Raw genomic sequence first — 12,728 nt, forward strand, 5'->3', positions numbered from 1 at the left:
GCGCGCGTCCTTCTGATTCCGCGTCTGTTCCACTTGAGGGAAGATCAAGAACTTTCAGGACCCAAATAGAGCAGAAGGTTGTGTTTAAAGACAGACCTGACTGAAGTGAAAGTCCACAGGGCAGATGGAGCTGTGTGCAGAAGCGAAGAGGGTCATGATGCAGGCTCTGGGCAAAATGTACAGCTCCCGAAACCAGCGCGGAGGAATTCCGCTTCATCGCAGCCTCCTGCTCTCACTGGTAATGAGAGCCGCCCGGGATGCGTACCATTCCGCCCGAGTACCGAACCACGGACCGGACCCGAGCGGACAGACTGACAGCCCTGTCACCGCCGCACACCACACACAGACAGAGGAGCTCATGGACACGGCCGAGGCGCCTGAGCCTCCGTGTGCGCTCCAGAGCGGTGAAAGGACATTAAAGCAGGACAGCACCGCAGATAAAGAGAACTGTAACACCACCGGCCATCATACACAATCCCGGAAACGGAGAGGGAAAGGCGACGCAGATCCTGATTTCCTGCCGTGTAAAAAGGCGAGACTGGATCCAGCGGAGTTCCGGCGGGTTCTGCATGATTCCACAGCGCGGAGTAACTCCGGGAACTGCGCCCGGGAGACGGACCCTCTATCAGCTACACACATCCCCAGGACTATAGTGACATGCTGAACAGCCTTTGTGAGACTGTGTGTGTGTGTGTCTGGCCAGGGCGCACAGTTCCCGGGCTCACCTAGCACAAAACGCGCTCAGTCTCTGTGGAGTTCTGACTAACTAACTGTAAAATCCAGACATTATTCCGGATTTCTGACCCTGAGACCATCACTGGATCTGAGGTGAGGCCAGAAGTCAGGTGGCGTGTGGATGACGTCACGATGTGACAAGTGATTCATCATGCACGCGACTGCTTTAGAAACTGTAACAGAGACATGAGTCAGAGCGTCCCTGGAAATAAGCTCAAACATGTTACGTGTGTGTGTGCATGGGATTCATGACGAATCTAAAAAACATTTTAACTGAAGTAGTGAATGAAGTGAATCTTATGAAGCTGGTTTATTTATTGTACATAAACTACTTTGTTATCTTTAATCACCCTGTTCATTACTGTTGTATAAGCTCTACACAAAGAAATGACAGAATGGAAAAAACGTGGTATAAGCTGCTAAACCTGACCAGTCCATATGGTCACTACCTCACTTTTGTATAATAAAATGTTTTTCTATAAGACAAGCGTGTTTCTCTGTTTATATATATATATATATATATATAATTATTATTATTTTTATTATTTTTTATTTTTTTTTGCCTACAGTGTTACACGTTTTGGGGAGGTCTGCTGTTCAGGAACAGGGATTGCCGGATTGGGGTTGAGTTTGTGTGGGGTTGCGGCCTCGGGGTTGAACAGCACAACTAGATTATAAACATCATTAAATGAATGTAAATAATAACATTACGCACTTGCGCGTGAAATTGACCTTTTGTAATTAATCAAGAATAACCACATTAAACCGCAAATCCAGTGCTCTCTGAGATCTGGCAACCCTGGCGGGGTAAGATCACGTGACCGGAGGGATGGGTGTATTTGTGCGTTGTTCGTGGAAGAAGGACGGAAGTGAAGGGCGCGTGAGGGCGGATGTTTCTCTCACCTCAGTAGAGAACAATGGAGCCGCAGGAAAGCAGTAAAGTTATTGAGCGCGTGAGGGGAATAAAACATCACTTCCTCCTGTCAAACTGCCCAAATTTCCTCCTTTAACTGTTCTTTTATTAAACATTCTCAGTTTTAAACCCCCCCCTCCCCCCCCCCCCCCAAAAAAAGACTTTTAGCTTTATTTATGGCTCAGTTATCTCTGTCTAGAAGAGCCCTCACACTTCTGCACATCTGGCCAGCGGACTGGAGGAAATGGGGATAAAAATGGCGTTATATCGTGTTAAATCAGTCTGTTAATGGAACTGTGTTCTGTAATGTGAGATCAACTCAACTCAGCAGCAAAAACCTACTAGATTAAGGATGTGTTTAGTGTAACACTGAGCGACAAATGCTGGGGTTAAATGCTTACAAGATTCCAGAAACGTTGTAAAGCACCTGCACATTAAATCTATGTCAAATTTGACACACGCACACACACACACACACACTTACAGTTATATATATATATATATATATATATATATATATATATATATATATATATATATATATATATATTAATGTATGTATAATGTTCACACCCTTGGCATTTTTCCTATTTTGTTGCATTACAACCTTTAATTTAAGTGGATTTTTATTTGGATTTCATGTAATGGACATACAGAAAATAATCCACATTGGTGAAGTGAAATGAAAAAAACAACTTGTTAAAAAAATAATGAAAATAATTTAAAAACATATTCTAAAAAATTAAAAAGTGGTGCATGCATATGTATTCACCCCCTTTTCTGAAGCCCCTAAATAAGATCTGGTACAGCCAATTACCTTCAGAAGTCATATAATTAGTTCAATATGGTCCAGCTGTGTGCAATCTAAGTGTCACATGATCTCAGTGTATATATGTATATAGACTTCTTCTGAAAGGCCAAAGAGTCTGCAACGCCACCAAGCAAGCGGCACCACCAAGCAAGCGGCACCACCAAGACCAAGGAGCTCTCCAAGCAGGTCAGGGACAGAGATGTGGAGAAGTAAAGATCAGGGTTGGGTTATAAGAAATATCCGAATCTTTGAACATCCCATGGAGCACCATTAAATCCATTATTAAAAAATGGAAAGTATATGGCACCACAACAAACCTATCAAGAGAGGGCCACCCATTAAAACTCACTGGCCAGGTAAGGACAGCATTAATCAGAGAGGCAACAGACCAAAGATAACCCTGGGGGAGCTGCAAAGCTCCACAGCGAAGATTGGAATATCTGTCCATAGGACCACTTTAAGCCGTACACTCCACAGAGCTGGGTTTTATGGAAGAGTGGCCAGAAAAAATTTAAAATAAGCAAACAAGTTTGCTGTTAACTAAAAGGCATTTGGGAGATTCCCAAAATATATGGAAGAAGGTACTCTGGTCAGATGAGACTAAAATCGAGCTTTTTGGCAATTAATGAAAATGTTATGTCTGGTGCAAACCCATCACCCTGAGAACACCATCCCCACAGAGAAGCATGGTAGTGGCAGCATCAAGTTTTTCATCGGCAGGGATTGGGAAACTGGTCAGAATTAAAGGAAAGATGGATGGTGAAAAATACAGGGAAATTCGTGATGAAAACCAGAGATTTGAGACTGGGATGGAGGTTCACCTTCCAGGAGGACAATGACCAAAAGCATAGTGCTAAATCAACACTTGAGTGGTTTAAACGGAAACATTTAAATGTCTTGGAAAGGCCTAGTCAAAGTCCAGACCTCAATCCCATTGAGAATTGTGGTATGAGTTGAAGTTTTCTGTACACAAGTGGAACCAATCCAACTTGAAAGAGCTGGAGCAGTTTTGCCTTGAAGAATGGGCAAAAATCCCAGTGGCTAGATGTGCCAAGTTTATAGAGATGTACCCCCAAAAGACTTGAAGCTGTAATTGTAATGTTAATAGTTATGCTAATAGTTATGTTTTCTGGGTTTTTTTTTGTGTGTGTGTGTCTTATTTCTTGTTTGTTTCACAACAAAAAATATTTGGTATCTTCAAAGTGGTAAATCAAACCCCCCAAAAAATCCATTTTAATTCCAGGTTGTAAGGCAACCAAATAACAACAAGATAAGTAATATTCAATCATTTTCTGCAATACATAAATGAACAAGTATAATATTTTTGTGTCATTTGTTTAATTGGGTTCTCTTTATTTACCTTTAGGACTTGTGTGAAAATCTGATGATATTTTTAGGTCACAGCCCATTTATGAAGAAATATAGAAAATTGTAAGGGGTTCATAAACTTTCAAGCACCACTGCACATTATTTACAAATACACTGTGGATATTTTGAACACATGTTTTAAATCATAAAATGTCTAAATGTCCAATAGTTAACAAAATAAGAACGTTCAGAGTTCTTCATGTGTGGCGAGCATTAAGTGACACAATTGTTAGAAACTTGACTGGTTCATCACTGATGATTATGTCATTGTAATTAACAATGTTTGATATTGACAGGTGTTTGGGGGATTATTTATGGGGACAAAATCTTTTTTTGTTTTATACTTTACTGTACTGAAAGGTTTAATTGGTAGACTAATGTATACTTTATCCACTTTATCACTGTAAAGGTTAAACAAACCAGGTGCAAAATGTAAATAAACGTATATACTACATGATGTAAACATTGTCTTATTTGACCAGTTTTTAAAGTTTTATTAAATTTTGTTCCTGAAATCCTCCCTGAATCCTCCCTTCTGCTGGGATCAGGATAAGCCTGAGTTTTTGGATAACAGGTATCCCAATTCTACTAAAACGTTTTGACCAACACATTCTGAAGGTTTGATCCAGATCACAAGCAAGATTGGATTACATGATCTAATCTGATATCAGAATCCTCTTTTTTCTTTTGAACAACCCATCTTCAAGATTAGATCCAATCCGAAATCCGAAATCTGATCAAATTACTTCTGAACAACTGAGCCCAGGGTGTATTCCCACCTGACACCCACTGTTCCCGGGATAGACCCCGGAACCACCACCACCCTGAGAGTGAGTGAATGAATTAAAATCAGAAATACTCCGGTCCGCCAGGTGGTGCTCACATTCAGAGGTAGCGCCAGAGGCAGAGAAGAAGGGCCGCAAGGTTTGTGTGTAGCAGTGTTTCTCTGTGATGTAGCGGCTTCTCTTCTTTTAATTTGACGGTAATTTTATTTTAATTCGAAATAACTGTTTGCTAACAGACATCCCACGCGAGCACAGAGTTAACTGAGCTAACTGTTCTATGTTTATTGTACAGTGTGAGGTAGAGTGCGAGACTGAAGCTAAAGCTAATGGTAGTATTAATATGTGTTATTGCTAGTGGATTACAAAATAAAGCTCATGAGTTTTTGGAATAATAAAATGTTTAAAATAAGTTATTATTTTTAAAATGAAATATTTGCCCTTCAAAATAACGGACAGTAATAAGTAGCTTCTTCATATCATTGTGTTTTAAGGGTTTTATTAAACACCGACGCTGGTGTTTAGTGTGTTTGTGATATTCTTTAAAAGAAGTGGATCAGACTGTGAGGATCAGACCGCATCGATGGCGTCATTGGTAATGTACTCTCCTCCATATTAAAATATTATTTTAGATGTTAAACTGTTTTTATTGGGTAGTAAATGTTTTTCTCTTTCCTCTCCCAGTCTGTGTGTTTGAGTTATAGAAATTATTGACACATTGCATTCATTTAAACACATCGGTTTATTTGAATATTTTTTGTGATGCAGGCAAACAGCGGCTCCTCGACTGAGTACACGGTCCGAGTCCCAAAGTGAGTTCTTCATTTTAACCTTTCAGAAACACGCAGATCTTCAACATCTAGCACGTTACACCTGATCACACCACCGCGTTCAGTTCAGCTCCTCACATGGGGTTAAACTGTCATGTCGTGTCATGCCATGCCATGACATGTCGTGCTGTGTTGTGTGTCGGTGTGACAGTTTTTAATGTGTATTTGTCCAACAGGAACACGAGTAAGAGGTACAGCATCATGGCTTTTAATGCTGGAGACAAAGTGAACTGTTCCACATGGACTCAGGTGAGAAATATAAACGTCCTCCTGCTCACACCTGCTGCAGTCTAAAGGTTTTCATATTTCCACAAATAGAACCAACTGATTTTGTAAGAAAATATTTAGGAAGATAATATTCCTTCAGGAGCTGGTGGGACTGGGATTAAAAACATTCTGCACTCATCTACATTGTGATATAAAACTTGAGCATTTCCTCCTAAACAGACTATCTTTCCTGTATCCAACTTTTCCTCTCCTCCTCCTCCTCTTCTACTTCCCCACCCCTTTTCTTCCTTCTCTACCCCTCTATTTCCCCCTTCTCCTTCTCTTCCTCTTCTTTTTTGCCACCTGCTCTTCTCCTTCTCTTTCCCCACATCCTCTTCTTCCTCTTTTTCCCTTTTTTTCCCTTCTGTTTTCTCCTCCTGCTGTAATTCAGGCGCGGATGGAGCGTGATCTGAGTAACCGGAGGATGTACGGTGAGGAGGAGACGCCGGACGGAGCTGCCGGCAGTGAGTTTGGTAAAAAACAGAGGGAGGAGGCGCGCAGGAAGAAGTTTGGGATTGTAACCCGTGAGTTTAAGGTGGAAGACCAGCCGTGGATCCTCAAAGTGAATGGGAAAGCAGGGAGAAGGTGCAGCTCCATCATGTGTTCAGTTACAGCTGTATAACTTTCATTACGCATGTTTCTGTGGTGTAGATTTCAGACGTGGTGTGATGTTGGTAAACAGCTATATGGTCTGCTGTTGTAAACATTATGGTGACTAGACTGATCCTGCTGTGTTCAGGTTTAAGGGGCAGAAGAAAGGAGGAGTGACTGAGAATGCCTCCTACTATATCTTCACGCAGTGCGCTGACGGAGCGTTCGAGGCATTTCCTGTTCACGCCTGGTACAACTTCACCCCGGTGGCTAAACACCGCACGCTCACTGCCGAGGAGGCCGAGGAGGAATGGGGCAGGTATTTAACCACCATGAGGGGTATTACTGTCACTTCCTGGCAAAGAGGAAGTCTGGAAATGATGAATAATGTCTGAGGAACGAGCGAGTCCCAGCTCCTGAGATTTAACATCTGACAGACATTTTTCTTGCTCTGTCTCATTAGTGCAAGTACTAAATAATGAGCTTAATGAGTATTCATAACAAGTGATAAACTTGGCAACATTTTAAAGAACAAATACAGCAGCTGTGAGAAGGTTCTGCTAAACTCCTCACTTGGAGTACGGGGTTTTACTCATAACCTTCTACTGTTTACTGAATCATTTATTTCTTTCAGTAAACTTTTACCGTTGTACATTCTGAAACCGTGAAGTGATGAGATGTACTGGGAACCATCGCGTTGCCTCTAGCACGCCGACGCAGTCTCTGAGCTGAAGTGCGAGAGAGTATCTCCAAGAAAGCAGTGTGTGTTTGTCTGAACCCTGTTTTGTGTTCAGGAGGAATAAAGTGGTGAATCACTTCAGCATCATGCTGCAGCGGCGACTGAAGGAGCAGGAACATGGCGAGGAAGAGGACGAGGAGGGAGAAAAAGGAGCGAAGAAAAAGAAGAAGAAGAAGAAGAAAGGTGGCCAGGGAGGAGACCTGCGTATTCATGATTTAGACTATGATCTGGAGTTGAGCAGTGACAACAGTGAGAGCAGTGCAGGAGAAGGTATGAGAGACCGCACAGAGAAAGCGGCAGAAACCGGAAGCTTCTTTTATCAATACTGCATCCACATTTTCATTTTCTTCAGTCTCGTTATATTTCTGGCTTTTTTGGAACTTTTATTTGAAACGTTGCAGATGGAGAAGGTAAGAAGAGTAAGAAGGAGACCAACGCTAAGGCTAAGGGGAAAAAGAAAAAGAAGAAGAAGGGCAGTGATGTGGAAGGACATGAGGACAGCGATGATGGAGACTTTGAAGGTCTGGAAGTGGACTACATGTCTGATGAGAGCAGGTAAGTGTGGTGCCAATATTTAATAAGGTGCATGTTTATTGCCTTGTTTGCTCCAGTTCGTATTTGGTTACAGGTGTGATCCAGTCTGTATTTCAGAGCTCATGATTCTGTTCTTCTGCATCTTGAAAGTTAAATTTGTACACGATGCATCAGTTCTGTTGATCTGAAGATGAATTTTGAATCACATCGTGATTTCAGACCTGGAACTGATAACAGAGCAGGAAGTTTTCTTTTCTCCACAGATCCAGTGAACTGACATAAAACTGGCACTTTAAAATCATGATCATTATACTGAACTGAACTCATTTAGCAATCAAAATAATTTTTTTAAAGAAATGATTAAAAGCTTTCTGCAAATGTTCTGTTGCAGTTCTGAGGAAGAGGAGCCAGAGAAAGTCAAGCCTAATAAAGGAGAGGACATGCCTAAAGGTCAGAGGTCAAAACACATCCGCACTAATCAGAATGTGAAGTTGATATTAACGGCGCTTCATGAAATGATCTAATCCGTGCCGTTAGGAATTGACGAAGCAGAGAGTGAGAGTGAAGAAAGCGAGGAGGAGAACAAGAACGAGGAAGAGGCCAAAGAGGAGGAGGAGGAGGAAGATGGCAAGAAGACACCTGTACAGGCGGAGAAGAAGAAGAAGAAAGGTGCAAAGCTTTTCTCTGGTGTCTGAAATATTACAGTGACTAAATTAGGGGGGAAAATACAGTTGACTTTACAGGATGATTACGGTTCAGTAAAAATGCAATTCAGTTGAACGACTGTAGGACAGAAGTGAGGAGAAACTGATTTCACTGTTTCGGGTTTTTAGTTCAGATTATTAAATATATCTTTTTAATAAAATCTCCTGAACTCTAGCGATAAACTAGATGAGAAGTAAATAAAAGCAAGCTGACCTGTGATGGTGTGTGTGTGTAAGGTGTGTTTATTGTTCGATGGTGTTCCAGACAGCAGCAGCGAGTCAGACAGCTCTGAGGACAGTGACATTGAGGGAGAGACAGCGTCTGCGCTGTTCATGGCGGTAAGGATTCTGGACGAGTGAAGGGAGTGTGAGAGCGTCTCCGACATGCAGATTCCTGATGGTTCTCCTCTTTATCTTGTGTAGAAGAAGCGTACTCCTCCCAAACGAGGTGGTCGAGGTTCTGCTGGAAGTTCTAGAGCAGGAAGTCGACCCGGAACGCCCTCCATCGATCACGCTGCCACCTCCAACACACTGCGTGCTGCCGCTACCAAACTGGAACAGGGTACGCACACACGCCATGTGCATTTACAGCATTTAACCTGGTAGATAATATAACTGAACTTTGGGGTGTGTTTATATACATTCTATGTGCGATGTCAGTAAATGTTTTAAATTTCTTTTCACACTAATTAGAACAGAATGTGGCTTTAATTTCCCATGATTCCGGGCGACTTCTTTGTATTTTATATCAATATTAGGGATACAGCAATACCATTTAATTTTTCAGACTGAGTAATAGTAGTGTTTTTGGTGCTCATTGATACTGACACTGAAATGAGTCACCTACTGAGTGCGAGTATTTATTCAGTCACAGACATCACAGTACATCTTATTAAGCTCTGTTTATGTTGGTTTAGTGATGAGTTTCATGATTAAGATGTTTTTATCAGGTCACTGTAGTTTCTCCTCTTGATATTTTCACATTGCAGTCTGCTTTGTTTTGATCCTTAATTGTGAAATGTGTGTAAATATGTGCTAGGTTTTCTTGTCCGTTATTATCATAATAACTACTAATTTGGGAAGTTGACACACACACCCTGATTGGGAATGCTGATGTCGGGTATCAGAGTCTTTTATTGTATTCATTCTCAGGTAAGCGTCAGGCGGCAACGTCCAGCTCGGACACTCCTGCTGCCAAGCGGCTGAAGATGGAGCCGACATCTCAGAGCCCGTCGGGGAAGAGCACTCCACAACCAGTATCCGGGAAATCCACACCAAGCTCCAGCTCCAGGTATCAGCTCACATTGCTGTTCGAGCCACACAGACAGTGCTGCTTAGGTTCAGAATGATAAAATCAGTCATTTCTGTTAATAGTGATTAGGATAATGATTGAGACTTCCTCTCTCATTGCTCTTCCTGTCTCGCTCTCAGTGACGTGCAGCTGACTGAGGACGCCGTGCGCCGGTATCTGATCAGGAAGCCCATGACCACTAAAGACCTGCTGAAGAAATTCCAGACCAAACGCACCGGACTGAGCAGCGAGCAGACAGTCAACGTCCTCGCACAGATCCTCAAGAAGCTCAACCCAGAGAGGAAAAACATCAACGACAAGATGCACTTCTACCTCACTGAGTAAACACACACAGTGTTTTGGGGGGGCGATAAAAGCTGTTGCAGGAGGCGGGGCCAAGCACAGACTCATCACAACCACTTGTGGTGTGATTGGGTAGGTGAGTGGGTGGGCGGGGCAACATGATGGAATTGTGAAACATGCATGAGACTTTTTACACTTTTTTTTTTTTTTTTTTAGTTTCCACAGATACACTGCTTAATAAAATAGTGTAATAATTCTAACAGAAAGGATGCAGTTTGGAGTAAAGAACTGAAAATATTTAATAAAAGTTTGTGTTTTTCCAGTAAAGTGTGATGTGAGTTTGTGAAAAGCGTTAATAATCCAATACAGACTCAGAAAAGTTTACTGTTGTGTTTATTTTCCGCTCTTCAGTGACACTCAGACTCGTCTCCTGTTGTTTTAGCTTTAATCAAGCACTTTATAGTTTTATATTAGTACATGCATTCATTCTGATTGGTCGATTCTGACACTGAATGATCTGCTGTATCTTTAAAGTCACACACACATAATGAAAGTCTGCTTTTCACTTTCTGGTTGAAACAAGGTAAAAAAACTATTTTTTGAAAATTTTATTTATTTAGTGGCTTGATGTCTGTGGTGACTTGGTGGTTAAGGCTGTGGGGTACTGATCAGAATGTTCAGAGTTCAAGCCCCAGCACTGCCAAGCTGCCCCTGTTGAATCTTTACACACGGCTCTTAACCCCCTCTACTCCAGAGGGCACTATTATGGTTGACTCTGACCCCTGACTCAAACTTCCTAACAATCTGGGCTATACTGTATGAATAAAAGAATTTTACTGTACAGTAAGGTATCTGACGAATAAAGGCTTCTTCTAAATACATTTAGCTGTTTTTGTGCCACAACCTAACAAATTTACATCAATTAAAATAACCCATATAAGATGAAAATAATAGAAATCGCTTATAATGACACAAATTTAATCTAAAATGATGTTCATGATGAATTTGTTCATTAGAATTTACAAAGGTCAGACAATCATGATGTTTTACAGTCTATTATTAAACACAGACTTCACTACAACATGGTGAAAGTCTAAAGCGGAAGATTCCGGCAGATAACTGCGATGCGTCGATGTCGAGGAATTCTCCGTCCCAAGAAGAAGGAATCCTTATCCTTCAGGATTTCATGAGTAAATTTAAACCGAACTTCATCTCTGCAGGAGAAAAAAATGCAAATATAAATAAATTATAGTTTGAAGTAAAAATCCAACACCTTCAGGAATTCTATTATAGTAATTTTGTTCATAAATGAAGTAATTTTCAGAAATCATAATTATTTCTTCACTCAAAGCAGAACTTTAATATTCACACACTAGGCAGTGTATCAGACTCTCCTATAAGCAAGTAACTGTAGAAATATCTGCACTCTTTACCTTGACCACCAGTGGAAAAGGATCAGCAGTGAGGAAATGTGATTTGAGTGGGGTTTACAACACAGACATGGTGTGTGTGTGTGTGTGTGTGCGCAGGTATGAGTGGTACAGCTATAGCAGTATTGCTAATGATGACACTTGTTCCTGATGGCATTTAAATCAATCTGTCATTTTGTTACTGGAGTGATTCCTGCATTCATGACCTGAACCACAGCACAGATTTACAGCTTCCATTTTACCAAACTGACTTCCATCTCCAACATGAGGGATCGGGAAGTCTGTCCCAGTGTTCAGAAGTCTGCCCTAGGAAATCTCACTGTGTTTGTGTTGTATTGAATTTAGTTTCCTGTATTTTTACGATAACGAAGAGGAAAAAGAAAGTGAAAAGAGGAGAAATGATTAAATCGCTTCATACCTCAATATATAGAGAGAACGACGGGTTAAGAGCAGATCCACCCAGTCTGCTGAATTCTCTTCGCGGACCAGACGCATGACGCTGTCAGACAAAAGACTCAGACCGGAGATCGTGCTTCCACAAAACTGATGAGAAACACAAACACACAGTGATCACACTTTAATGTGCCACAGCAGCAGAAGAGCCGAATGCAGACCGAGCGGAACAGCGGACCTTCACACTATCTACATGAGGTTTGATGAACCCGGACTTATCCAGATCCAGAACGTGAACCGGACCCAGTAACGGACTTCCTTCAGGAAACGCCACTGCTCGGAGCCGCTCCAGTACACCGGCACAGACTCCACCCCACTGCAGCCGCTCCGTCTCTCTGAACCCGTGAATCGCCTGCAGCAGCAATTAAAGCAGAAAAGCTCATAAATCTAAAACATAATAATATAAATGATATAATAAGTCAAGCTTTAGACTCCAGAGATTAGCTAAATGCCCAGACCGATCCAGTGAAGGATTTATAATCAATATACGGTGTGGATTTGACTGAAACAGAAAACAGAAACCTGACAGATTTAACAGGAACTGTTAATCAAATTCCATCATGTGGATCATTTGTAGAACATGTTCCTGTTAAAAAGTCACAGATGTTTTCACAGTATCACCCAGAAAAATAAAACACTGCCAGATGAAGAGGTCATGCTGTAGCTCTGTAGCAAGCTCAGACTCAACTGATCTTCACTACATCACAGGTTCACTACATCACACCCTGCTTCTGGAAAACCCCGTCCTGCACGCGGGCGCGCACGCACACACACGCGCACACACACACACACAGACAGAGAGAGAGACACACAGGTGTTAGAGCAGGACAGGGTTCTCTGGTTCTCCTTGAGCAGGTTTGGGAAGCTGTGTTCTAGGACCAAATCCAGCTGACTTTAATCTGCCAGGATGATGTGACTACTGATAGGTTTCTATAGATTTTTGCTGTTTCCATGTGAAAACATTCTGATTGTCACTG

The 12,728-nt window shown here is 41.7% G+C and overlaps 3 protein-coding genes across 4 annotated transcripts in view; 2 read left to right on the forward strand and 1 right to left on the reverse strand.

The window, feature by feature from the left end:
- On the forward strand, window positions 1-1,222 carry ier2a (immediate early response 2a). The gene has a single exon (XM_017462194.3). The coding sequence runs from the start codon at window positions 125-127 to the stop codon at window positions 662-664; it is 540 nt and encodes a 179-aa protein (XP_017317683.1). The 5' UTR covers window positions 1-124; the 3' UTR covers window positions 665-1,222.
- A 3,491-nt stretch (window positions 1,223-4,713) lies between these two features.
- Window positions 4,714-10,191, forward strand: gtf2f1 (general transcription factor IIF, polypeptide 1). Of its 2 annotated transcripts, none has more exons than XM_017460298.3 (14): window positions 4,714-4,809; window positions 5,104-5,204; window positions 5,378-5,421; window positions 5,616-5,688; window positions 6,098-6,291; window positions 6,446-6,616; window positions 7,092-7,306; window positions 7,438-7,591; window positions 7,962-8,020; window positions 8,108-8,239; window positions 8,540-8,613; window positions 8,698-8,836; window positions 9,427-9,565; window positions 9,706-10,190. In XM_017460298.3, the coding sequence occupies exons 2-14, from the start codon at window positions 5,193-5,195 to the stop codon at window positions 9,908-9,910; spliced, it is 1,611 nt and encodes a 536-aa protein (XP_017315787.1). In that variant the 5' UTR covers window positions 4,714-4,809; window positions 5,104-5,192; the 3' UTR covers window positions 9,911-10,190. The 2 variants fall into 2 exon arrangements, with proteins under 2 accessions (XP_017315787.1, XP_017315791.1); XM_017460302.3 differs by having other exon boundaries at window positions 4,723-4,751; window positions 9,706-10,191.
- Window positions 10,192-10,245: 54 nt separating this feature from the next.
- alkbh7 (alkB homolog 7) overlaps window positions 10,246-12,728 on the reverse strand; it is a 2,995-nt gene continuing 512 nt past the window's right edge. The window contains exons 2-4 of the mRNA XM_017460313.3: window positions 11,930-12,103; window positions 11,717-11,841; window positions 10,246-11,082 (exon numbers count right to left, since the gene is read on the reverse strand). Coding sequence (XP_017315802.1) covers window positions 10,962-11,082; window positions 11,717-11,841; window positions 11,930-12,103 — 420 coding nt within the window. The 3' untranslated portion in view covers window positions 10,246-10,961. The remainder of the gene's footprint in view (window positions 11,083-11,716; window positions 11,842-11,929; window positions 12,104-12,728) is intronic.

Source organism: Ictalurus punctatus, chromosome 2, assembly GCF_001660625.3.
Source record: "Ictalurus punctatus breed USDA103 chromosome 2, Coco_2.0, whole genome shotgun sequence".
Taxonomy (NCBI): Eukaryota; Metazoa; Chordata; class Actinopteri; order Siluriformes; family Ictaluridae; genus Ictalurus; species Ictalurus punctatus.

Excerpts from the sequence above, each read along its gene's own strand:
- ier2a (XM_017462194.3), top strand. The coding sequence starts at position 125 with ATGGAGCTGTGTGCAGAAGCGAAGAGGGTCATGATGCAGGCTCTGGGC.
- gtf2f1 (XM_017460298.3), top strand. Across the intron at positions 8,240-8,539 it reads GGAGAAGAAGAAGAAGAAAG|ACAGCAGCAGCGAGTCAGAC; the intron begins GTGCAAAGCTTT and ends ATGGTGTTCCAG. Across the intron at positions 9,566-9,705 it reads ACACCAAGCTCCAGCTCCAG|TGACGTGCAGCTGACTGAGG; the intron begins GTATCAGCTCAC and ends TCTCGCTCTCAG.